The sequence below is a fragment of the Linepithema humile genome, chromosome 4 (assembly GCF_040581485.1).
Source record: "Linepithema humile isolate Giens D197 chromosome 4, Lhum_UNIL_v1.0, whole genome shotgun sequence".
Taxonomy (NCBI): Eukaryota; Metazoa; Arthropoda; class Insecta; order Hymenoptera; family Formicidae; genus Linepithema; species Linepithema humile.
In genome coordinates this window covers 17,097,867-17,123,366 of record NC_090131.1, presented here as the reverse complement: position 1 = coordinate 17,123,366, position 25,500 = coordinate 17,097,867, and the positions used below count along the sequence as shown (strand labels likewise).

Here is a 25,500-nt window from a genome sequence, read left to right as displayed (position 1 = left end):
CGGGGGCGCAGACGTACCCCTTGCAATAATAACATTTCGCTCCCTTTAATCCGCGGCCTGCTGTTAGTCCTCGGCTAAGTATCTGTCCTACTCGTTCCCGGCATTTCCCGCTCCATCGGGCAAACCCCCTCCCTCCCTCCCTCCCTCGTCCCTCACCCCCGCGATTCCCGGGCGAAATCAAAACACGGAAAAGCCGATACAGTTTTGCGTAATACCCTCGTCAGGAAGTTCCTCGCAGTGTTTTCCAGCCACGTTGCTAAGAGCGGTCTTCCAGATGGGGAATGACGAGAAGAGTTGTTTTATGTACAAATTGCAATGGCAATAAGCTTAAGCGATTTTTATTCATTTTGTATTGACCGAAATCTGTTTAAAAGGATGCTATATCAAATCGGTAAACTGAAAATAATATGCTTTGTAATATACCTTGTAATTAATAAGCGGTATCGATTTTTCTATTTTATTTGTACAAAATTACATTAGGTATTCTTTTCTAACTTATATGTTGTATTAAGGTAAAAATTAAATTGCAATAACATTTAAATATTCTAAATTAATTAAAAAGAAATCGGAAAATTAAAATCGTCATAATATTTGTAATTTATTAACATGATTCTTTACAAATTTTAAACACGATGTCGCATTGTTTACTTTACGCGAAAATCCATGAAAATTTTATTTTAAGCAATTTAGTATACTTATCTCTTTGCAGCACATACATTGTCACGATGATTAAATCTCGTGTCTAATAAATAACTATTGTCCTTTATTTTGATTGGTTGAGTCGAAGAACAATTAATACATGAATGCGACGCAAAATGCCATTTCCTCGCAGCTATGGATGTCAAGATTGTCGCAAATTCTGACATTTCGCTAGATTCTACCGAATGTCATGATGGAAGCATGGGTATGGATGGGGGATAAGATAATGCGCGGTAGGCGGGGTGTGAGTCCCTATATAAGTTCTATGGAGTTAGTAGATACCCCGTCGGGCACAACATAAACCCCATAGTGCTAAGCGGCTTAGTACCTAGTAAGGGCACTGACGCCTGACATATCCATGTATACTCTGCTCCGGATACCTCACGATTCAGTATAGGCTTCCTCCGTAGAGACGCTCCGTAGTGAATCTTCGAGAACCTATGCAAATTTCACCTGAAATGTTTTATAATAGCAAAAGCTCGAAAGCAGTTACTTTTAATTCTGAAATATTTCTATGTACATTTGGTGAAAATCATATATATTTTTCCACGAAACTCAATATTTTCAGAAAATTGTTTGCAGTGACGATAAGTTTATAAAGTTTTATTTTATTTATCGCATAGAGTTTTGTTTAAACAAAAATTAATTTAATTTATATTTACTTATCATAAATGTTTAACATGTTTAATTCATCGAATTATAAGATTCTTAACACTATTATCATTAGGTTGATAATATTGCATTGTTTTGCAAGAAAAAATGTTAGGAGTGTCGGCTGCTATAATATTTTGTTTTTCCCATGAAGTTACTGCCGTCCCGTTATGGGGGGTCGTAAGGGTGGCGTATGACACACCCCCATTGAAGTCCCATGCACGGGATATACTTAAATTAAACGGACGCCGGTGTCACATTATGGCACAGAATAGCAAGTTATATCTAACCTCTCATTAACCCCGTGTGAACCTAGATCGGGACCCCACGTGAAAATTGAGACGCCGATTTTCGAACTGAAAATCTGTAGAGGGGTGTTTCATTACGGGTTACGGCGAGACGCGAGTGACATTTTAAGCAAACTCCTATGTACGAACGATGGGAACATTCGCATTTTTCTAATCTTTCATCAGTGACGTTTTGAGAGTATGTATTCTGTGAAACAAAAAAAATCAATCAATCAATATTATAGAGTTATCGATGTTACAATTAAATTGAAAAAATGGCAGTAATGAAAAAATTTGGCGAAGAGATAAATTGATTATGAAATCACACGATATCATAGATAAAAATACTAGCTTGCCGCTAACTACTATTGAGCCGAACCGCTCGTAAAAATGCTGAAAACAGATCCCCTTAACCAAATAAAGCCCTTACCGCGTGACGATCGATGTTACAAATATTTGTTGATTTTTCGGCACTAGCCGAGGCGAGAGTAAATAAATCAGAGCGCGATTCATCGGCGCGCGAGCGAGTGCCATTCCGCGTCATCGTTGCACCATTATTCCGCGACGCCGATGATTCCCACAATGCCCACTTTTTTTCCATTTCACGCTTTTCCCCGAGTCCTTCTCGGGCCCTTAAGCAGCTAAGAGCCCATGATCCGTGATCGGCGTGGCCGGAAGAGGAGATCGAGCGCAGGACCGTGGCGAAAGCCTCGAAAACTTCTTTACCGCAACAATGGCGTGCGCCGATTTTAAAAAGATCCAGCGAAGATTTACCGTCATTTTCACACCTCCCCGCGATGTCGGGCCCATCGGATCGACCTAAGACCTACAACAAATACCTGATGGGCGTAATCTCCACCGGGGCTCCACCGTAGCGGGAGGACCCCTGCGCCGGCCCCATTATGATATTCGCGGTATTGTCGGGGTGTCGAATCTGTCTACAAATAACCACTAGAGAAATGGTTACTCAGTCGCTACTCTCTTTCGCTCCCCGGCCCTTCTCTCCGTTTCGTTCCCTTCGACGCGCGCTCTTGCATCTCGCTCGCTCACTCGCCTCGCTCGACGTTCATCACCTTTCGCCCCTCGCCATCGCTCTCATTCCGCGTCTCTACCATTCAGAGTGGACTACATTATTTCGTTGTAAGGCCCCGACCACACCGCATTATCCTAAACATCTAAATCCGGACAGCTGGAGCCCAAAGTTAGCGGCTCTCAACTAGAATATCATGTAGACTTGGAATCTCGCGTATCATATATGGATTTTTATATTAAATTATACATATATTTTTTTAAATAATTAAGAGATTTTATGTTTTACTAACTGTTAGGTAAATAACGTTTATATAATTTTTAAGATCTAATAATATCACGAAAATAAGTGTTTTATGTAACAATATATTTTTATTGCGACATTTGAATAACTTACTGTTATAATCACTTATATTTTCCTGCATTAAAATATTTGCTTTAACATTTCAACTGGTTTTAAGTTAAAGAATGGAAAGCGATCGAAAGTGTTTCGCGATTGTTTGTTCCGAGCCGCTCTCCTCTCGAGAGTTTAATACTGTCCTCTTAACGTTAACCATGAGAACCACTTCCTAATGAATGCGCCAGAGGTGTCAGAGCAGCAACTGTCAAAACACGACCGGCAAGACGGCGACCGTGCCATCGAGTGCACGACGGAGATAAACGATAGTAGAGCGAGGGTAGACAGAGACAGAGCGGACCTTTTCACGCCATATTGGATGTACCTTGAAAACGGTGCACGCCACCGAAGCCTATCGATAATCGCGACACCCATCCCTTTATTCCACCGTACGAAATTCCTGCGAGCGCGTGTACGTTACACACATACACAACGAACAGTTGTTCCGGGCTTCTGACGTAACGTTTTTCAATCTCTCTTTCTCTACGGCCCTTTGAAAAGTTGTTGATACGATCTGTTAGTCAAAATTCATGTTTTTCTACAAATAAGTTAGACGCTCACAAGACTCGCTATTTATTTTATTTAAGAATTCCGGTTTTTTTTCTCTTAATGTACATATTATATTGCAGAATGGATCTTATAACTTTTTCAATAGTAAACTTATATGTTTAAATTCGATCATTGATTGATACTGTTGTGAATTCCTTGATCAATTAGAAATAAATAGTTAATATTTTTTTGTAAATTTTATCAATACTTTCTTAATAAATAAAATCACATAAATTAATATCTTTCGAAATTTAAATTTCGCTCGATTAATTGCTGCAACTGTATGCCAAAGTTATTATTTTAAATTCCTCTTGTACAACGCTTGTAAAAGAGAGAAGAAAAGATTTAGCATACCATAAAAATAATACACCGCCGCGTGACACGGACTCCACGATTCCTCTTAAAAGTCACCGCTTGAAAGCCGCCGTGGCGAGTCGAGAGTCGTCTACGTAAAAGTCCGCGTATCGCTTCATTCCCCGCGTCCCGACGGCTCCATCTTCGCGTCTAGAAATCTACCCAGCTGCCGAGCACCTCCGGCGAAGGGGAAAGACGGGGTCGACGTGCGACAGAAGAGGAGGAAAATACGGTGAAGTGGGGGCAGGAGGGAGCGAGAGAGAGAGAGAGAGAGAGGAAGTGGCCGCATGTGGAGGCATCGGACAGGGTGGAGTCGACGTCGAGAGAGAGCTTAGGCGTGCGCCCTGGGCATATCGGCTTTTCGGGAGAGTCTTGGTCGATGTTCTCTGGTTCCTGGTTAACCCGCGGGATCGGTTACAAGGCAATGCGGCCAGGCGATTGGTTCATATTGTCAGCGACACCCGCCCACGCTGCGTTATCGCGCAACTACTCTATCTGTCTGCCTCTTCACCGTTTTATGCTCTCTCTCTCTCTTTCTCGCTCTATCCGCCTCCTCTCGTGTTTCGCCGTCGGTTTTATCTGCCCATTTGCCTCTCTCTCTCACTCGCCGTCGCACCGTCGCTAATCCGTCCTTCCTTCATCGCGCTCTAACTCCGCATTTCGTGCTCGACTCAGTTCCATCGACTCGCTTTTGACCTTCGACGAAAAAAGATCGTCTGGACACGACTCTAAGATCGTTAACGGCCGATGACTCCGCAATTTTTCGACGGCCTGGCGTGGAAGCGGCGTGTGACGTGCGAACCTGTGGGAAGTACGGGCGATTTCAGCAACGGCGCGCTCTTTCTCGCGCGGTATCGTTTTAATCGCGGAGCGACACGCGAACATAATGAGAAATTGCTAATGAGAGAGTCTTATAAATAAAGTAATGATTAGAATTCCGGCATACACACACGCGCATGCACGTTTTTAATCCTTAGAAATATAATACATCGCGTATGCCGTGCGACGATACGAGGAACCATATGCCGGGCTGAGGTTGTGATAGCAATTTTATTATCGTGTAATCGCGTGTATGTTCAACATTGTAGAATCGCGCCGCGTAAATGTTAAGCCATTTTAATGCGTCGATGCGTTTAACACATTCCGTGGATTATGCGCGAAATTTGCCACTCCGTTTAACAGTCAGGACGGGACAGGACGTATAATGGATACGATGATGCGGACAAAATACTCATGATGGTTCATTGTAATGTCATAATAATCTGTTAATATATTTTCGCGCGGTTGTGTATGTACAGGCGCAAATAATAATAATATTAATATTAATAATATTAATATAATAATAATGCTTCATTTCTTCTTCATATATTTATATATGTATAATTCCGCATCGATAGTCTTTAGGTAAATTACGTGTTTTTACCTATAGCATATATATATTTATGTATATTATATATGTATAATATACTGTATAATATGTTCATATTTATAAGACGGATTATACAAGAATTTCGCTAAACGAGTCTATCTACAAAGAGGAGGGCGAAAGCGTGAGGTTTCTATCGTCTCGCGCTTAATAGGATCGATTGGCCATACTCGGCCTCGAAACTCTCTTCTATATTCTTTTTTTTTTATTCCCGGAGTGACGCAGGTCCTTCCCAAAGAGCCAGGCGATTAATGAAATATACAAAGTCGCTAGTTTCTACTTAGTTTAACGGGAAGGGAATTGGCGTAGGGAGGAGAGCGTAAATTGGCTTGTTTGTTTTGAAGTTCGCACTTAGCCATTCATCTACAGAATAAGTCGCGTTTTTCTCTCGTTTAGACTCGACTTGACTGTCATTTTATTTAGATTATCAAGATTTCTTACTCTCTCTTCGTAAAGGAGATTACAATGATGTGTGATACAGTAGAATACATTTACAATCATATTACGAACGTAACTAAAGTCCCAAAATAGCTTTAAGATATCACAAATTCATGAAGTAAGGAACTAAACATTATAGCCATAAGAATATATTTCGTTGTGAATTTTAACGTATTCATAAAAAAACTGAATAATTGAATTAGCGTGATTTAGAAAAATATAAAAAAAACCACAAAATTACTTTTATGAAGAGATTTGTCGGATTAGAATGATCTTAATAAAAGCGGTTTTTTTGAAAAAAACATGCGTAATTAGCGCGGAAAAAATGAAAGCTATTAAGAAAGAAGTATAATTGCGAGATGGGAGTGGACTTGACCGATAACCTCTGTGATGTAATTAATAATTTAGATGCACAATTATTATGCAGTTTTATTTACTTTGAAAAAAAAAAACTCTTCTTGGAAATAGCAAATATTTTGCAACAGCCACGTCATTTTTCGATTTTTCAATATCGACGTCGCATGTCACGTAGTGGTCTCTGCCTATGGCTACATATTAGATAGTCCTGTTTGTCGTGCGTTAAGCGTTAGCCTACGACTCTGAGACCACTGCTGTAGCGAGTTCAACTTGGAGTTCCCTTGCGTTCTCGCTTCGTCGCCTTGTACATTGCCATTTGGACGTTTCGGCAAAATACAGGCTTTTCACAAAACAAGTTAATACTTGTGTAATAAAAGAAAGAAACTAATTAATTAAAAAAATTATGTATAGACCTATATAATGGTTTATATATAATTTTATTATATAAAAAAAATAAAAATTTACTTTTTAATCATAAACTTGTTTTTCTTTTGACATTTTTTAAGACATATTTCCAAACATGTTTTCGGAAACAAAAAATTTAATGATAACGAAAGAGTATTCTGTAAAATAAATACGTAGTCGCTTCTTTTGTGAAAATTCTGTATAGTTTACTATTCGACTCGATTCCGGAGACCATTCACGATAGGGAGTATCGGCTAGAAAGCGGCACTATTTACAGACTATGAAACTCACTGCATCTCGTTCTTGGGTTTCGCCGAACAGACGAGCCACTAATGTTTAACTATTGTTATATACACACCCTGACCATTCGATTTTTTACTTTTTCCGAATCTGAGAGATTGCACTTATTTAATTCGCACACACTTGTCCGCACTAGTCTCTTTCGCGTTTTGTAAGGGCGTATCGGAAACTGCTTCCTCGGGTGAGCTGTGTCGACAGCTCCATTGATCACATAACCAAACGGATTCTTCCTAAGATTTAGTGCAGTATCGCTTTCATATATTTTCGAGTAAAACTTCCAACAATGTTTCTACACATGGGTATCGTTGATTCAGCTTCACATATACATCGATTGTTTCTAAGCTCCTGGAATCTGCTCTTCGATGATGTCTAATTGATGTTGTCGCGGAAGAAAGCCATCTTGCTAGATATCGATTTATCTTACACCTATCTTCGAATAATCTCCGTGTAATAACTTCAACGTATTCATTGATCCTAGTCCATACGTCAATTTTCACAAAATTGCGAAATGCTCTTCAGCATCTCGCGTATCAAATTTACTGCACCGTTCACACTCAAAATTTTTTCTAGACACAACCGATTTTTCTTCGCATTTTGCAGTTGACTGGCGATCGATCTGTCATTCCATGAAAAACCTCCTTTTTCAATGCCAGATTGTCACCCGGTGATTAGCTCCCCCGCCTTCACAACACCTCGAAACGCTCGCTCGCGACGTCATCACACTGGTAGATCTTTCTCGACGTCAGACGATTGTCTGTGTCGACGGCGTCTTCCAATTCGTCGCCCTTATTGTATCACGCGGGCGAGAACGGTCTGTGGATTTGCGGTTTCGGATTCGGCGGCGGTGTGGCGACCCTTATCAGTCCCTGACCTTGAGATTGACCCTGAGGTGTCGGCTGACGAGGGGGCGGACTACCTCGGGAAGAGGGGGTGTGCGGGCTAGGTACAGCCACTCTCAGCGGACCCGTGACCGACAGATTCGCCGCCATCAATGGCGGACTGTGGGCCTCCGATAAGCTGTCCGACAGGCGAGATAACCCACCGTCGGATAGTCGCGACGCTTCGGATATCCTGGATATTCCCTCGGACAGCTGATGCTGGGGATGTGGGTGGTGCAGTAGGCCGTCGTGCGGATGGAGTCTCGGCGGCGGTAACCCCAACGGATCTGGCAATCTGTAATCGAAGAGAGAAAGAACTGCATTTTCTCTGGAGAAAATACAGTTTAGTAGAATCGCGATCTGTTATATACGACTTCTTGTTGTAATAGTAAATTATATAGATTTATTAATACAGTTGCACAGGGGATATTTGCGAATAATAACGCAATATTTATTTTATTATAATAAGAATAGCGAAAAGTCAAAATCGATTTCGTAAAAGGAAACATTTTAATAAGAAAATATTTCGAGAAGGAGCTCGTTACGACAAAGTCACATGCGAAACTTACCTCGACGCCGGATCACCCCTAGGTCCCACAGCTTGGAAAGGGCTGGACTCCGTGAACCTGAAAATCCCTCCGCCCGGCATGTTCGGATGATTAGGCTGCGGACTATGCGGTCCGAATCGGAAGCTCGTCGGTGGAAACTTGAAAGCCGTCGTATGGCCGAAGCGAAAGTGCGGTTGCGTAGGATCGAAACGGAAATTCAAGGATGGAGTTGGCAGAGGTCCGAGTGATCCGAGAGGGACCGGGGACGGTTGATGGTTCGGCGGCGGCGAGGAACTCGGCGACGGTGGCGATGTTCCACCGAGCGAAATGTCGGACTCCTCGCTGCTGCTGCCAGGCCCCGGGCTTAGATTGCGCCGCGCGTTTCCGTTCCCTTGGCCTGATTGTTGCTGCATTCTGCTGCAAATAACACGTAATTTGCAATTATGAACTGGAATTATCGGTACGACTGAGAAGATTGAGAATCAGGAAACAGTTGTTGTCGGATGAGACTTAGCCAATATTTTAGCGATAAAACGTAATAAAAGAATATGAAATTAACATACTCTGATAGAAGAGTGAAACGTATTATTTTCAAATTCTTTCTGACTAATATAAAAAAATTATGATTACAATGGCTATTGCCGAAAATTCCAAAAGTATCCACGATATATTATGCCCATGCGAGAGATTACGTTCGCACGAGCAGCGAATCTTCCGTGTCTAATTTTAGCAATCCCATCGCCTTGTTACGCGAAGTCAATGAAGAAGATCGTTAGCTGAAGAAAGAAGAACAAAAAATCGTTGACTATTTGAACTCTAGACTGGTCAAGCTCGCCGGCAGGAGCGGGACGGCAGGGAAGGCGCGTAGGTGTGCGAGTGTGGTCGCGGTGGGAATTTTAATTCGTTCCCGCTTAAGGTGGCACATCGCGGTGGTTGTACACGTGGATGTGCGCTGAAAACACTTTGTTTCCAGTCATCGCCGCGAAGAGCGCGGTCGTAATTAATGAGCGCGCTCATCCTTCCCAGGTGAGGAGGCGAGGATTCACGGGAGAGTAACGACGATTCCCGACGACGGCTCTCGCATAAAGGAGGGATCCACCTCATTACTCGGCAGATCACGGATAGATACGGAAAAACACGGTAAACTTCACACACGCGCGAAATGACGGATGACCGTGCGTAAACACAACCGTGTGTTCGGCGCGTTTTGTTCGGCGGAAGGGTATTATGCCGCGATCTACGCGTATTATGCCGGGGCCTAAGAACCGTGGGCGTCATCTAAGCGGTAATTAAAGGGTTCAGATTGTCGCGATATCCCGATTGGATTAACTCGTTAAGACGCGAGAACTTGCGAGGTCGCAAGATTACAATCTTGGGAATCGGCCTTATCGAATCGCGGCCGATCGATCGCGGAATTCTGCGATGGGAAAGCGGACGTTAAGGTTACGCGTGATGAGCAGCCGGAAGTGGCGGAAAACGGAGGTCGACTCGATAAATGTCCTCGAGAGAGCCCGTTACTTCAGGAAGGGAACGATCGTGTTTATCGCCTATCGACGATTGCGATTGCGAGGGAGGGAAAAAAAGAATCGCTCCCGCTTGGAAATACAAGGATGAAGAGCGCTCGCGAGAATCGTTCGCCATTCTGCTAAAGACAATGAGGCGTCGCGGTCGTCTTAAAAGCCTCTCGGCCGCAAATCGATCCTGTAGCGGGGGCTTCCGAGATCCTCTCGTATTTTCTTTGCTAATCGAGTCTCGAGTCGGGCTCGTACTGTTACCACGGTAACGCCTTCTCGAGAGGCGGAAACGTCGAATTGTTCGTTCTCTCTCGCGATCGGGGAGAAAAACCCCGATTGCGACGAATGGTAACTTCGAAGCGAACCTCTCGCCCCCGAGAACACGTTCGAGATGCAGGTCGATCTTATTCACGATATCCGTAATTTTTAAACTTTTAGCTTCTACTGAGAAAAACAGTAAGATTACATTTTTATTACTGTTACACCGTTTGGAATTTTCTAACGTTTTATTAAAACTTACATGCTTGCCTTCAATGTACTCAAAATAGATCCCGTAATTACTAGCGTTCTACGAAAAAGACATAAAAAGTCTTAGTAAGAGGAAAAAAGAATTAGTGCCGTTTTTCACGAGCCTTATCACGCTCGGAATACACTCTCGCTTAAGGTTATTTAATTAACGCCACGAAATGCGTCTTGCATTTTATGATTCTACGTGAATATTCATGCAAGCTCGCTTTTCATCGCGCCTAATGGCGTACTCAGATAGATTAATGTGACACGTCGACGCAGAGGCGAATCCTTCTGACGATGGCGCTGAAATAATCTCTCCGATCGTAGCACCGCGACTGGAGAGCTAAAAAGTACGCGGTGTGTTAATCAGATGAAATAGCGTCATGCTCTTGCCAACGCAATCGGGGCTCGATCGTGGCTGAATTACACTCGTGAATAATGAAATAATCGTCCCTGAATACGCGCCGTTTGATTTTGATTTTGCGCCAGCATGGTCATGGCACAAAGACGAGTGGAGTTATTAACGCGTAACTCAAGATCCGCTATCATGTGGAATCGAACTCCGCTTTATCAATTACGTTTTTAATTATCTGTTCATTTGTCTCTCCTTTGTGATCTGATATCTGTTCCTATACATTTATCTTCTTTGTTTCATTTTCGCTAGTATGCAGCTCTCGATATGTGTATAATATGTTGTGTTTCTTTAAATATCAAATTTCATTATTTTTTTTTTGCTTTATACGAGTTCAATTTTTGCATTTTTAATTTTTTTTTTTTTTTTTTTTTTTTTACTTCTTTTACTATCCTTTCACCCACGCTCTCACCTTTCTCCTCGCCCTTCAGTCACGTTTTCGCCTGCATACGCGAGACTGCCGACGCGTTTTAATTATGCTCCTGGACCGCTGGCCTTTATCTTCGTCCTTTCACGAGATACCCGCACGAGGCGGCACGACTTATTATGTGCCAGGGCCTTCCGTCCCGTCCCACACGATATTCCACGGCGATCGTCCCCATTGAGATCGTCTTAGTGTCGTGGCATTAAAGCGCGGAGACTCGGGTGTCAATTTTTCGGCGTGCATAAAAGGGGCATTAAAGCTCCGCGGTCGAATTTCGTTGCACCGTGTAGCGCCGTGGTCTGTGCTAATTGTGTTCTGATAGGCGACAAATTGAAAGATTTCGATACCGCAAGGTTATTCGTATCGATACAATGACTTTTTTTTTATTTAAATGGTCTTTTATATTGAATTAAAAATTTCGCGTTAACACAATTCTCAGCCAAATAACATTCTAAGTTTTAAAATATTAAACTAAGCAACTTGAGGAACCAAATTACAAAACAATACTTTTGTAAACATAAAATTCAAAATATTTTTCTTTTATATTTTGGAATATTATTTGTGATATTTATCCTTCAATTTTCACTCTTCAATTGCAGTGATTGCAGCGATCATACATTATTATTTAATCATCTTTTCTCTCTCCGATCACTTTATATATTTGCAGTGTATTGAATCAGCATGCCCATAATTCTTGCTTGGCAGAACTATTACTTATGAATTTACACATCTTCGTAATATCTTCTAAATATTTCTATGCACGCCAATAAGGGATTAAGCGTGGATCCGCTGGGGAACCAGTTGTAGAATAATTTACGATCGAATTATGCCGGTCTCCTCTCTTCGGCGACTAGCATTAAATTTTCCTCCCATCGGTGTTCGGAAAAAGATTAATGAAGCGTATGTACCATTATAATTACTACCTTGGCCAGTAAAACAGTAAACAGACTTTTTGCACACTGTCTTAGCGTTGATAACCTCGTTTACGAAACAATACAGCAGCTAACATAATTTTAATGATCTAGAACAACGAAAGTGTTTATGTGCGCGTTTATGCGCGTAGACATAAGTTGTGGAAAAGTTAACTTTTTTTTCTGACGCTTTCTGTCATATATTTCTTAAATTTTTTATAGAATACAATGGCTTCATTTGGAAACGAAGTTCTGTTAAAAAGTTTATCTGAATTGCGGGTAAAGACGCGCAACAAACTCGATTCGCTTCTTCACCGTTCGCTCTTCTGCGTGTACTAAAAACGATTTCGTACGCACTTCGTTATGCATTTACGCGGCCGCTCGCGCGTCCGCTCGCGCGAATTCGCGTGGCGAATCGCAGCGCCGAAAGAGCCGCGCGATGGCAAAGGCCAACAGGTGACGTTGTACTTTCGGCGCGAGACGCGGCGGTGATTAAAAAAGAAATTCATCAGCGTGCCGGGGGAAAGTATCAGGTGCAGCAACGGCGTAGCCGCGCGGCGGCGGCGGCGGCGGCGAGGTGGAGGACGGTGCGCCGCCGCCGTTAAAGTATTTATGCCGCATGACGAGTCACTTTTGGAATCCCGCCGTATATTATAAAGTATTATGCACGGGGACGATGACCAGGGCTCAAACCGTGACGGAAGCTACTGTAATTACGCGCAAGATGGTCGTGTTCGGCGTTGGTAGCTCCCATTGATCCCCGATCGAGAAACACGCGGTGAAAGGTGCGCGGCTTTTGTCCCGCGAGCCCCGGGGAGACAAGTGTCCGGCTTTATTCGAATTATTCGGAATTACGCTGAGAAATTGCGTTGCCGTCGTGTCTTCGTGATTCTAACTTCAATCACTGTGTATACGTAACGCGACAAGTTTAACTCCGGTGTTAATATGAGCGCTGACAATGAGCGTTCTTGAAAGACCAAGAAAGAGAGAGAGAGAGAGAGGGAGAAAGAATGTGAAAATTAGCATATAAAATGATATGCACATATGTTTTTTGTAATTATCACTTTTTATTATATATAGAATATTAACTGTTGAACTTTGATCTCTTCTAAGTTCACAGTAGTAAAACGTGTTATAACAAGCCGATCAACGCCAGCGTGTTTTTCGCTTTTCTTTCGAGTTGAAATCATGACATTGCGGAGCAAATACCGCCCCAATCCTTCACCACGCGAACAAGTTTCTACGATTTCTTTCATTTTTTTCTCTCTCTCTTTCTCTCTCTTTTATACGGCGCAGTGTAGAAAAAGAGCGATCGATTTCAGTCCGATATCGCGAGCAGATCTATCTTAAGAGCAGCGAGAGACTGACGAGGGATATCATTTTAACAGAATCTACCCCGTGTCAAGGGACACCGTGGATTTCGTGCGTGGTACGAGACCGACCTCCCCGACCTTCCCCTCCCCCTTTCGACCCCTCGTTCGGACCAACCCCGTGCCGATGCTAAATACCCGGTGCGCACAATGGAGTACATATCGTTCGAGAATCTGAGCCATGCGAAGTCCTCCACAAAAGGTAACTGGATACCGGTACGAGGAAGAGACGGCATGTGAACAGAGGTCCCGCGATTTCAAGGGAGGCTACTGCGGACCCCCCTCGTGTCTCTTTTGCTCTCTCTCCGTCGCTGCCTGTCGTTTCGCCCTCGTTTCTCAACTTCTTTTTTCCGATGCTAGCTCATTTTTAATAGCCGCTAATAGAGACGTTAAAACGATACGGGCCCGCTTGCTCGACTCGGAACCCGATGCTCAATTCTTTTCTCGCTATCGCAGCCCTCTTTTTACTCTCTCTCTCTCTCTCTCTCTCTCTTTCTCCCTTTTGCTCGCTCGCTGTTATCCCGTTCTCTGTGCTTGTGTCTCTGGAGAAAAGCGCGACGCATTCTGACGCGTTTCACTTATGGTCATAAAATGAGCAAACAACATAAGTGAATATAAGATTGTTGTAAAAGAAACCTCTTTGACTGATTGACAGTTTGATGAAGTGATAAATTGATGTTCGTCTGAAATACTCGTGGAAATTATTTGCATAGTTCAAATAAAATGATAATCGAGTTAAAAATAATTTCTCATTTACATATTTTCCATTTTAAGAGAAGAAAATAATATATAATTATTGTAAAAAAAATATTTTTCATAAAAGATTAAAAAACACGAATTATCGGATAAATCGCGTTTTATACTTTAGATCAAATAGAACGTTATCACCATCGTGCGAAACAAAGTGCCTACAAAGGCAGCGGCGCATCCGTGCAACTTTATCACGCCATCCTTTTCCCACCCCGAGGTTGCATTAGGCGGATAACGCCGCTTGAAACAAAGAAGAGGTCTGCTCGCGCATTACGCCGGAGATGTTCGAAGTGGCAGCGCGACGAGCGAAGCGGCACCAACGGACAGGTAGCCCATGATTTGCAACATTTTTATCCGGGCCAACATCGGGAGACCGTCTCCTCGCCGCAACATGGCGACGGAATACATCGCACCGACGAGTAGAGTGGCGGTTTGCATTTTCTGACCCGGACAACAGAGAGTCCCGAGTTGACAGGCCGATCCTTTCCGTCTTTATGTCGCCTTGTCTCGGGAGCCCCTGAGAAACCGAGCAAATGTTTGCCCGCGAACAAAGAGTATCCACTGACGTGGCGACCTCACTTGTTCCGCCGTCGCGCAGCCAGCCACCGCGGGGCTCGATATATGTTTGCGAAGATTTTTAAGTGCACACCGCGACGCACCGGCCGAAAACCGATACCCACGCGTCGTCTCTCGTCTCTCGTTGCGGTCGTGCTTTCACTTTAGGCGAATTTCCCGTTTGCTTGGGACGGCAAGCGTTTTTCACGACCGCATGCTTCCTAGAAAATGAGAATTTATCTTATAGAAATCAATATTCGCACGACTGCATGATATTTTTATTGCTACATATGTATGCTATTTAACTACAATATATTAACGCCTTACATTTGCATTTGAAATTATAGACGTGGCTACAATGATTGACATTACCTTGACTTACTTATATTGAACTTAATTATCTGACGTAAGCCGAATAGTATAATTTATGATATGTTATCGTTTGATGTATAATTAATAATCGCGCCGTACGACTACTAGAGCAGTCCTGGGTTTACGTCATTGATTTGTATACCGTGTTGAATTTAATATAACTCTAATTATACGTTAACGACGGCATGATAGCTATCATATTAATTTTGTAGTCCATTAATCTGTATATTACACTAGCACTGACCTTGGTATTGAAATAAACGTTCTAGATTTCACTTTGACGATAAAATAAATATTGTCAGAAAAAGATAAGTGAAGTGTTAAGTAATAATATCTGAGATCAAGCCAAATTATTTAGAAAATGCGAATGCAATTCTACTTAAAAAGAATTATGAACTTCAACGAGATGCAGATTTGAGTTCCGATACGGCGTATTGATTTTTAAATTTGCCATTGCGCGGTCTCATGATGATAGTCATATTGCATTAGCGAAATAGGCATCGCGCGTCTCTTTCTCTCTTTCTCTCTCTCCCTTTTGAAAGACGCGCTCATTGACTAGAGACGACGACAAACATTTTCCTACAGGAGCGTAGACACGTCGAGTGTTTGCCCAGGCGTTCGTATGAGGTACCCGGTTCCCGCGCGCGGGACATTCTCCGTGGGAAAAATCTCCGAAAATTAAATCTTTGCTCCGGTATTTTACAACGAGGATATGCGGTCAATACTAATCCTGTTGTTTCAATCCGTGGATATATATATATATATATATATATATATATATATATATATATATGTTCATTTTTAGCAGCCGACAGAGGGTAATTATCTTTAATCTCTTTCGGAAAAAAATTACCCATATAATGAAAAAATGTTATCTGCACTGAAGCGAGATAAATGAGGCGAAAATTCGAGGACGTGTACTTCCGCGAACCTCAAATGACCGCTTGCGTCTTGTTCGAGCAATCAGCTAATCGACAGGTTAATGATTCGAGAGTCTACAATCGACTACCTAGAGTGCTTTTAAAGTTGGGACCGCACGGCGTGTTTTCTGGGTTTTACACTGATTACAGATCTTGTTTTTATCCGCTTCCGTGAATCTTACATGATGCAGCGGTGCACCGGATGGCATTCCTCCAAGTACCTCACAATTGATTAAAGAAAGCTTAGATGAAGACATTTAATGGGACGACGAATAAACGAACGGAAGTTATCAATAAAGGAGGAACATTATCTTCGTTTATAGAAATAACTGAAATTAGCGTGTTTATCCGGTTTTTGCTGTTAAAAAAATCTTAGACACATTAAAATCCAAACGGCGAGATAAAAATATATACAGCATGTTCACATTACTTTCTTGATATCTGCAATGCATTTCGCATACTCTGAATTTCGGTTTTTGCCATTGGAATTAGAATGCGTGGCGCGTGAATATTCACGGGGACACGCTACGCGGGAATTCGGCGTTTCATTTAATTTAATGACCCGTTCCGGCGGAGACGGTCGGTAGGTACATCAGAAATCGCTCGGTAAATAATTAATATGTAATCAGACTCCGTTTGTGTGCGAGAGCGGTAGGGACACGAATGCCTCGTCTCATGAGGTAGCAGGGGCGCCATCGAGGCAACGCCAGAACGAAGGGTGTTTGCCGGCAAACACCGTGAAGGGCCTCTTAACGTATCCTAAACGTGTGCGTAGGGTTCTTTTTGTCAGGCGAGGTGATGCCGTAGATGGAATCAGAATAAGAGAGAGAGAGAGAGAGTGGCGGGAGGAGGGGGGGGTGGGAGTGGAAAAGAGAGTAAAAGGAACTTACGATGTTCACCTACAGTCGAATTTCCCTATTTTTTCTTTTCATTTTTCCTTTCTTTTTTTCTACTCTTCACTGTCTTCCCGCCATTTCTCATTTATCTAACAACATGACGTTGAAGTGAGAGAGCTATTGAAAGACAAGAGATACCATGTAATAATTTTAATATAGACAGATAACATCAGAGCAAACCAAGCGTGATCTCTTTGGTAACGGATCAATAGTACTGCATGCTGTCTTCGCGTTTTCCACTCGCTTTTCATTTTAATGTGATCAGGTAGTCAGAAATGTGAAGTTATGAGAAAATAAGGGAGAAAAGAAGGGAAAATCAAAAGAAAAGATGTGGAAGCTTGATTCTAATTGCGGTGTGTATGTAATTGGAATTGCGCGTGTTGTTTAAATATGTACAATTATGTATGTACATAATTGTACATATTTAAATAATAGTAATTTGTATTCTGTCTAAAGTATTGTAAAATCTGCTCCACCCGCTTTAGATTGTTCCGCTTCATTGAAGAATCGATGAATACCGCAATTACGCGCACTGTCGAATAAAAGTTTCTCTCTCTCCCAATTCGCGTATTTTACTTTTCAAAATCAAGGATTTACTTCACGAGTTTGTTTAACTTTAGGAAAATTTAGATAAAGATATAAAAATTTCTATACAAAAATGCGAAGCAGATGGAGGTCCGAATTCGAATTTTAGGTTGGCACGTATATTTCATTTGAATTTGACGAATTGTACGCAAGTAATGTATTTAAAAATTTGCAGAACAGCTTAATACTACGTGAATAATAAATTTACTACTAATTCGCGATTTCGTCATACTTATTTTATATTTTTTTGGTCAAAACAATATTTCCCTTCATTTTTAAATTTTATATAAGTTTGGGAATCCTTTTTTAACAATACATATTTAATACGTACGTATTTATCTTGATGATATATTTGCGAATAAACATATTTGTTAAAATATTTATTAAATATTCATCAAAACTTTTGAATAATTACTTATGCAATTTATTTAGTTATGTTTTAAGCACATTAAAAATCATTAAATAATACATAATAATAAATATACAGAAAATATATGATATAATTTATAATAATTAAAATGTATATTAATGTATATTAATTTTTCAGGTGCAGCTGAAAGCGTGCTTAGCTGGCGTACAACGATCGGTGAGTGAATTCGTTCATTATACTTGTGTAATTGTACAAAAGACTGCTCCCATCCACTTTCATGCGCGTAAACGTCTCGCGCGCATGTGTAGCAGTTCACTGTCCGATACCGTCGCTCTCTTTGGAAACTTGCGTTCGTATAGTTTCCGAATCAGGTGCTATATTCCGGGAGTGTTTCGAAGAAGCCTACTTTGTAGGTGGTCGTCAGCGGAACGAATTCTAACTGTTCGCGAGACTCGGGGAAACAGGGCGAGATCGAAAGAGCCGCTACACAATCGATGCCTCTCAATTATCGCATGACGAGGAAAGGAGAGGAACCTCAATGGCATCCGATTGAGGCACGCGCCGTCGCTTAGAGGCTCTCCGAGGTTCGAGGGCTCTTGAATCGATTCGAGTTCCGTGGCACACTTCGGGGCAAATTAAGTTTCGCTCCTGAAATATGCCCTCTCTTTCTCCTCTCTTTCTTTCTGCGGCTCTTCTGTGCGTTCGCCGTCGTATTCTGTCTCCGTCGGCGATCTCGCTCGGTGGTGGCGTTGCGAATTACTGCGAGACGTTTATTTCGCCCGAAATGGAGACGCGATGAACGAAAATTCTGCGGCCTGGATGAATAGCCCGATTTCTTGCGCGATAAAAAATGGGTAAGAAGCTGCGGCGCAAAAAGCAGCTCGTGAACCGCCAAAGATGGCAGTTTAGGGTTACGTTTTTCGACTAGAAGCAGTTATTTAAAAAAAAAAAAAAATTATATATATATATTTTTATTCACAGGCATTCTGTTAGCGTAATAGCATACGCGAAAATTTCGTGATCTCCCGCACTCCGTATTCCTTTAGAAAATATAATTAATAACTACTGCTATAAATCTTTGCGATCGTAAGAAATATGAAGTATTATAATTTGAGAGACAACCCGAAAAGGAAAGAGCCGTATACAAATAGCAGTCACTGCTCGTCGTCCCGGCAATAATATGAATAAAAAAGATTGATTATACGATGCTCCTCGTCATGCGTGGGCAGCCGCAAATTGTTGGCCCAGTTAACAAATTGCAATCCTTTCATGGATACACATCGTTAGGCGGAGAGACTCGACGGCCCGGGAGATTCGCGAGTGCAAAAAAAAAAAAAACAGAGAGAGAGAGAGGCAGCCTCCGGTAACTCTCTCGCTTGCGCCGCAGCGTACGCTCAATTAACCATATTCAGGGAAAAAATTTGCCGTCCAAATTCTGCGCGACAGGCCGTGAAGTCCATAGCTCGTGTTCACCGCGAACTCTCGATCGAGCGACCGTCGTGGCGATCGCGAAGGAGCGTAGCAGGCGGGCGAGAGGAGAGAAAAAAGACACGGAAAGTGCGGGAGGCCCTATTGAGCTATCGCTGTATCGTTTTTCAAAGAGTTTCTTCCCTCTCCGTTTCTTCCGTCGCGACTTCTTGCTTCCTCTTTTCGCCGTCTATCTCTTCCGCTGCCTTTTTGTCTCCTCTGGCACGAAGAACATCGTACACGCCGCGATCCGGGTATAAGATTTCACGTGTATACGCAGGATGGATCAGATTGGCCTGGCCTTAAGCCGTCGCAAATTACCCCGTAAGCCTTTTAGTCGTCGTATATGTTTGGCTGGCTGCGCCCTAGAGTCTCCGTCGCTCCCCCTCGCCCTCTCTGCCTACGGCCCTCCGCATCCGTCCCTTCTGTTGTCCGCCCCCCCCTCTCCACCGCCGCGCGCGTTATTATTTTGTTGCTCCGTAATATTCTCGAGACCCCCGTGGGGCTTGCCAAGCCACTCTAAAGGGAATCTAACCGGAGTTCGTGCCGTGGGGTACATTGTAGAAACGATTCTAAACGGGAATTGTCATAGCTCAAGTCGGAGTTTCTCAAATTTAAATAGACAATGTTCTTCTAACTTATTCTTTGAAGTTTGAGCGCATAAACGTGTGTGAAAATATTGAAACCTTAAAAATATGCAAATTGCTATTTGTCTGATAAATAATTATCAGCAATAATTTAAATAAGCATTATAAAGTTTGATAAATTGCTAGTAAGATATTTGAAATGTATTTAATTGCCAAATGCATATATCAACAAAAGAGAGTTAAAATTGAGAGAGCCGAGATTTAGAAATGTCTCTTAGCAAATCTTTCGAATACATCTTCTTTAGCGAGCCGCCAAGGTTCAAAAGACCAAGATGCGAGGCCCTGCGGGCGCGGGAGTAAAAATTTAAATTTAACGCAATTCCGGGTGATTACCGCGGCTCGTTCTCTGATACACCCCTTATGTACCCACCCCTTGATTGGCTTACATTGTCGATGCTTAACTGTTTCATGCACCAGTGACCGACTAGGGGGATATCATTGCGCGCGATAGGGGTAACGCTTTCATGGCCCGAGGCGCGGATATCGTCATTGTCAAAATTCAAATGTAAAAATTGTAACGCGAACATCGATAACGCGACATGCCGTCGCGTATTACGTGGACGAGTTGCGAGCGAAATCGTTTTTCAAATTTCATCCGCGCGAACAAACGCTTTCGCCAGACGGCCGACAAAAAGTTTTGAAGCCCGTTTAATTTAAAAATTTATTATAGCGTGCAGTTCTTCTGATGGTATGTTATGCATATCGCGCAATAACTCCGAAATGAGAGATTGACAAATGAGGACGTGTACTTTCAAATACTAAACGCAAGAGAGGAATAAATATTTGAAATGGCATTTTGCACATTCATGAAATAGATGCGCACTTCTCACATTGAAGTTTTCGCGGAAAAAAGATTACTCGAAGTTTCTCATTTTCCTTACTCGATTTTCTTTTTTCAGAAATACTCTATTTGTGAATTACGTAAATATGTAGATAACGTCATCATCGCAAGAAAAGGAATTAGATAGCGGATAAGTGTCCGTTCGCGCATTATTGCAGAAGCATACCGGGATTATTCGATGCTCGACCTGACTATAATACGCGCATCATACATGCGTGCGGTAAACTGCGGGCAGGTATATGCGCATCGAATATACGCATCGTGTGCAGAACGACGGATACCATCTCATTCAAGGATCAGGATCAGGACCGCGGTGTTGCATTACATCACCGGTTACGGTTATCCCTTAATATACCGGGTGTTCTCTTAACGAGACCACAAACGAGCGTCGTGTTACCGGGGCTAAAGGATCAGTCTTTAGCGCTCGGCGTACAAAAGAAAATCGCGGTTTTTCCTCTTCGATGAGAAGCGAGCCTCGCCCGTCGCGTCGCCGTGTAATCGCGATCTTTATCCGACTCCGTTATTCAGCCGAGCAGCTATTTGATTACCGTGACGATCGGAAAATCTCCACATGCGTAGAAAACATAACACATGGAAAACGTAAATCGTGTCATTAAATCAATCGTGTCATTAATATCAATGCCGCATAATTACTCGGTACATTAATTACGCAAATAACCGAGATATGCGGATATGAATATATATCATTTCGCGCGTTGAATCGGCGGATTATGTGATAATTGCCGATAGCCTATCATCTTCGCGTAACTGAGAATAAGAAGCGTTAGTTGTTCGGACATTAGCGCATGATTTGTCCGAGACGATGTTTCCTTAATAGAGCGATCGATGGAATATGCGCGAACTAGATGGGTGCGGCGCGAGGAGACATCTCTGAGAGGAGTTTCTATATTATATCGCATCGCGTGTAAATGCCTGTGTCGCAAGATTTACTACGTCTGATTAAGCAATTAAGCCGCGCCGCAGCACTTCGCAGTGTTTTTGCTGTGCGCCAGGAGCGGCTCGCTTCCTCGTTATACACTCTACCAGGTTTCGATATGGAGGCCTGTCAGGTCCCCCTACAGTCATCCGGTTCTGCCGTCGGTCTCCTCTCCCGTCCCGGTATACCGCGATCGGACGCGAGAGGGGCGCGGACGCGCGGGGAGGGAAGAATATGTCAGAAATCTCGTCACGGTGTACCCCGCGCTAATTGTCGCTATAATCTACGTGGCGAGACCGAAATTCCAGGTTGTTAGAGGCTAACGATTGTGCCGGGGACGAAGGGAGGGAGGGAAGCAGGGAGGACGCGAGAGGTGGGACGTTAATTATCGCGGCTAATAACGCGACTACGCGCCGTATAGCTGCGAGTCGATCCCCGACTTCCCGACTTATCGTCCCTCTCGCCTCGGTCGTTCGTCTCTCAATCGCGACGTCTGCCTTTGAAATATGCTGCCGGAGATTTCATATGATAATTATATGCTTACGGTTAATTGAGGGAATTTGTAGTCTCGAAAAGTATAATGATAAAATTGTTTTTAGTAATTGATTTGAAAATAACAAAAAATAGTTATGTCATTCGACAATGGTTTCTTTCATTTTAAATATGAAAGAAATATACTTTTTTTTTTGCCAAAATTAAGCGTGCAACTCTTCTAAAAATGATGACAATATTCATTTATCTGACGAGAGAAGATTTTATTTCCGCGCAATCGCGTAAGCGCAAAAAGATTTGATAAACCTACCGGTACTTTCTACGCGTAGAGATCTTGAATTATGAAGGCTTAAGCGCTGTCTCAACGCGAAATTAGATTCATCAGGACGAGAGGCGCAGAATCGAGCCATGGAAATCGAGCGGATTCGTCGGGCAAGAATCCGTTTAGCTAATTTTTGCCTGACGACGCGCGCCCCACGGCGCCGGTTGTTGATTCATTTTATTAATTTTTCTCATTCTTCGTGATAACTTGATCGGAGTAAGCAGAAAGACGCGCTTTGACGACCGGCGAGCTAAGGACATTATTAGTAGCCACCCCAAAAATTTTGCCGTTTCAACGAGTTTCTTCGTTTTCTTTCCACTTGCTACAAAGGAAGTGAACAATCGTTTCATTTTGTTTACAAAAAAGTAAAATATATTGAGAACTGCGTGTGCTTATATTTTTATTTCTATTTTTTTATTTTAAATAAATATATAAAAACAGTAGCGCGACAGAGGCAGACGATTTATTTAATAAATACTGTCACAAAAAATATTTATTTTTGTTAAAAAAAAAAGGTTAATTCCAAATCAATCGAAGTTCTTTTTATAGATAAAAGAAGATGTAATGTAGACGAAATAAATTAGAAGCTATGTAATGTTGTACGCGAAATATCCTAAACCATCGAAAGTTCTAAAAAATGCGCCAATGGACGATTTTTTTGTGATAGCGGACGAAACGTTGACTGGCCCGTTGGGAATAAACGCAGCCGGGAAGAAAAATTAAACGCATTCGGAGTCCAGTGGACGGGGGGAGGCGAATCAATTTCTGACGTGCCGCCCGTGCGCGTGTAAACCAATTTCAGGCAATTTCGCGTCAAGAATAGCCTCTTCAACAATGAATTGACCCATGCGAGGACCTTTCCAATTTTAACCGATCTCGAGAATGCTTCTTCGAGAGTGCCCCGGCCGTTGCTTTGGCCTGGAAACTCCTCTTATATCCCTCTGCGCGTTAAACGATCATAGAACCACGTCGAATTAGATTCGCCTGAATTTCCCTGACCGAGAGAAACTTCGCCTTCGACTATTTTTCCGCGGATTCGGCCTCAGATTCTGCCGCGCATCTCACAGCTGCGGCTTTCATATCGTAATGTCGCTTTTTATATTCCAGAAAACCTTATGTTGAGTGTGCTCGAAAATATAAAATTTGTAAGATATGTAGAAATCACTAAAATATATTTTGGTATAATATCAATTTCTAAAAGGTAAAAAAAGATAAAAATCTTTCACATCTAAATTACTTACTACTGTTCGCATATCGTCTTTCGCGGAAATTAGAAGAGATTTGTCGATTGCATCTCTCGGGAATTAACGACGCTTCGGCAATTCTGTGGCGCGAACATTCGCGCCGGCACTCGTATGCGTGTGTCCGGAGCGAAATTAACGAATCCCTGCTCCCCGGAGGCAGTGGAATATCCCGCATCCGCGGGAGTGGTTGCTGCGACGGCGTAATGCCAGATATATATTCCGCCTGATATTGCCAGTCCCTTTTCAATGTTCCGAGTTCTTGAAGTGTCAAATTTAATAAGCCGCATTGCTCCCTTCCGATTCGAAGATGTGCTTCGAGAAGGGGACTCGAATTTTCTTTACCATAACGTTTAAATCCAGGTGAACAATGACTTGTCGTTTTCTTCAAACAGAAGAAAGCCCCGATATAAGATGGCAATTTTATTTTATATGCAAATTTTCACTTTATCCAAATTTATTAAAGGTATATATTTTTTTTTCGAAATGCGAAACTATTCTCTATATAAATAGATTCAGACGACCATACTCTCGGGAAATTTTTCGAATCAATTCCACGCGCTAATTCGTTCAACGCACAGCATAAAATTCGCTTAGGTACCGTCTGGGAACTTATTACGCTCCCTACAAAGGTGTCGGTCTTGTTTTCCAAGGAAACTCCGTTAAAGGGCATAACTCGCTGATAGTCGTCTCTTTTTATTGATAATTTTTCCTTTTCCCTACTTTTATGGAAACAGTCAGCATAGTACTAAGTTTATAGCACCTGCAGTGTTTTTGCATTCCAATAATAAGATTGTGTCGTAATAGATCATCCGGAGCTGCGTACGAAACAGTGCGCAGCTCATCTATCGATTCTCGCGTACAGCGGTGTCTAGGAAAGAGCAGGGTGAAAGGAGGCGGCAAGAAGCTGCGATATTGCGTTTAAGGCGAACATGGCGCAAACGACGGGCAACTAATTACAGCTTTGATAATGACCAAGCCCTTGTTAAGGCAACGAGCCGACACTGTTACGTGCGCGGGCGCGCGATATCGTTAGCTTCAACGAGATCCGCTCAGAGTAGCAACGATGTTTCAGTATTGTCGTAAAGTTTCATATCGTCCGCAGAGGTATGTAAAATGCTTATGCGGCAACTTAATAGTTCACACTTAAGAATATGTAGTCATCCGTTTAATATGTAGAATGTTATTTATTACCGAATGAATTAATTTTACATAATTAACATATTTGCATACTTAATTATGTTTACATCGACTACTTCGCAAAGCAGGTGTCCCCTTGTTATATTTCAGTCCCCTTTGCTCTCGAATTCTTTCAAAAACGTAAAATCGAAACTTGCGTCCCGGATACCGTTTTAATGACGGCGAACAAAAAATTCGCTGCCGTACGGAAGGGTCAAGTGATACCGCGAGCGGATGAATAGGTGGAAGTTTCGAAATTAATCTTCGCATCCCATCGATCCTCGCGAAAACGGTAGCGGGATTACATGCAGATTTCACGTGCCGCGACGACGCAGCCAGTCGTTGCAGTTTTTGCTCGCGTTTTCGGTAGGTGGACGCACGAATACTCACGCACACGGACGTACTCGATACGTAGACAGTCGTTGAAGAACAGGCACGCTCGTGCTCACGCAGATGATATCTCGCCG

The 25,500-nt window shown here is 42.5% G+C and overlaps 2 protein-coding genes across 5 annotated transcripts in view; one reads left to right on the top strand and one right to left on the bottom strand.

Annotated features, from left to right (window-relative positions):
- LOC105672220 (very long chain fatty acid elongase 4-like) overlaps positions 1-25,500 on the top strand; it is a 170,230-nt gene that overhangs the window by 35,924 nt on the left and 108,806 nt on the right. The window contains exon 3 of the mRNA XM_067354095.1: positions 18,085-18,123. The gene's annotated coding sequence lies outside the window, so the exon portion shown is untranslated. The remainder of the gene's footprint in view (positions 1-18,084; positions 18,124-25,500) is intronic.
- The window catches only part of Optix (optix), a 48,344-nt gene continuing 28,050 nt past the window's right edge, over positions 5,207-25,500 (bottom strand). The window contains exons 2-3 of one of the 4 annotated variants that reach the window (XM_012367004.2): positions 8,340-8,732; positions 5,207-8,098 (exon numbers count right to left, since the gene is read on the bottom strand). In XM_012367004.2, the coding sequence (XP_012222427.1) occupies positions 7,687-8,098; positions 8,340-8,732 (805 nt within the window). In that variant the 3' untranslated portion in view covers positions 5,207-7,686. Of the gene's footprint in view, positions 8,099-8,339; positions 8,736-25,500 lie in introns of all 4 variants that reach the window. The other 3 variants (XM_012367005.2, XM_012367003.2, XM_067354087.1) reach the window with 3 other exon arrangements.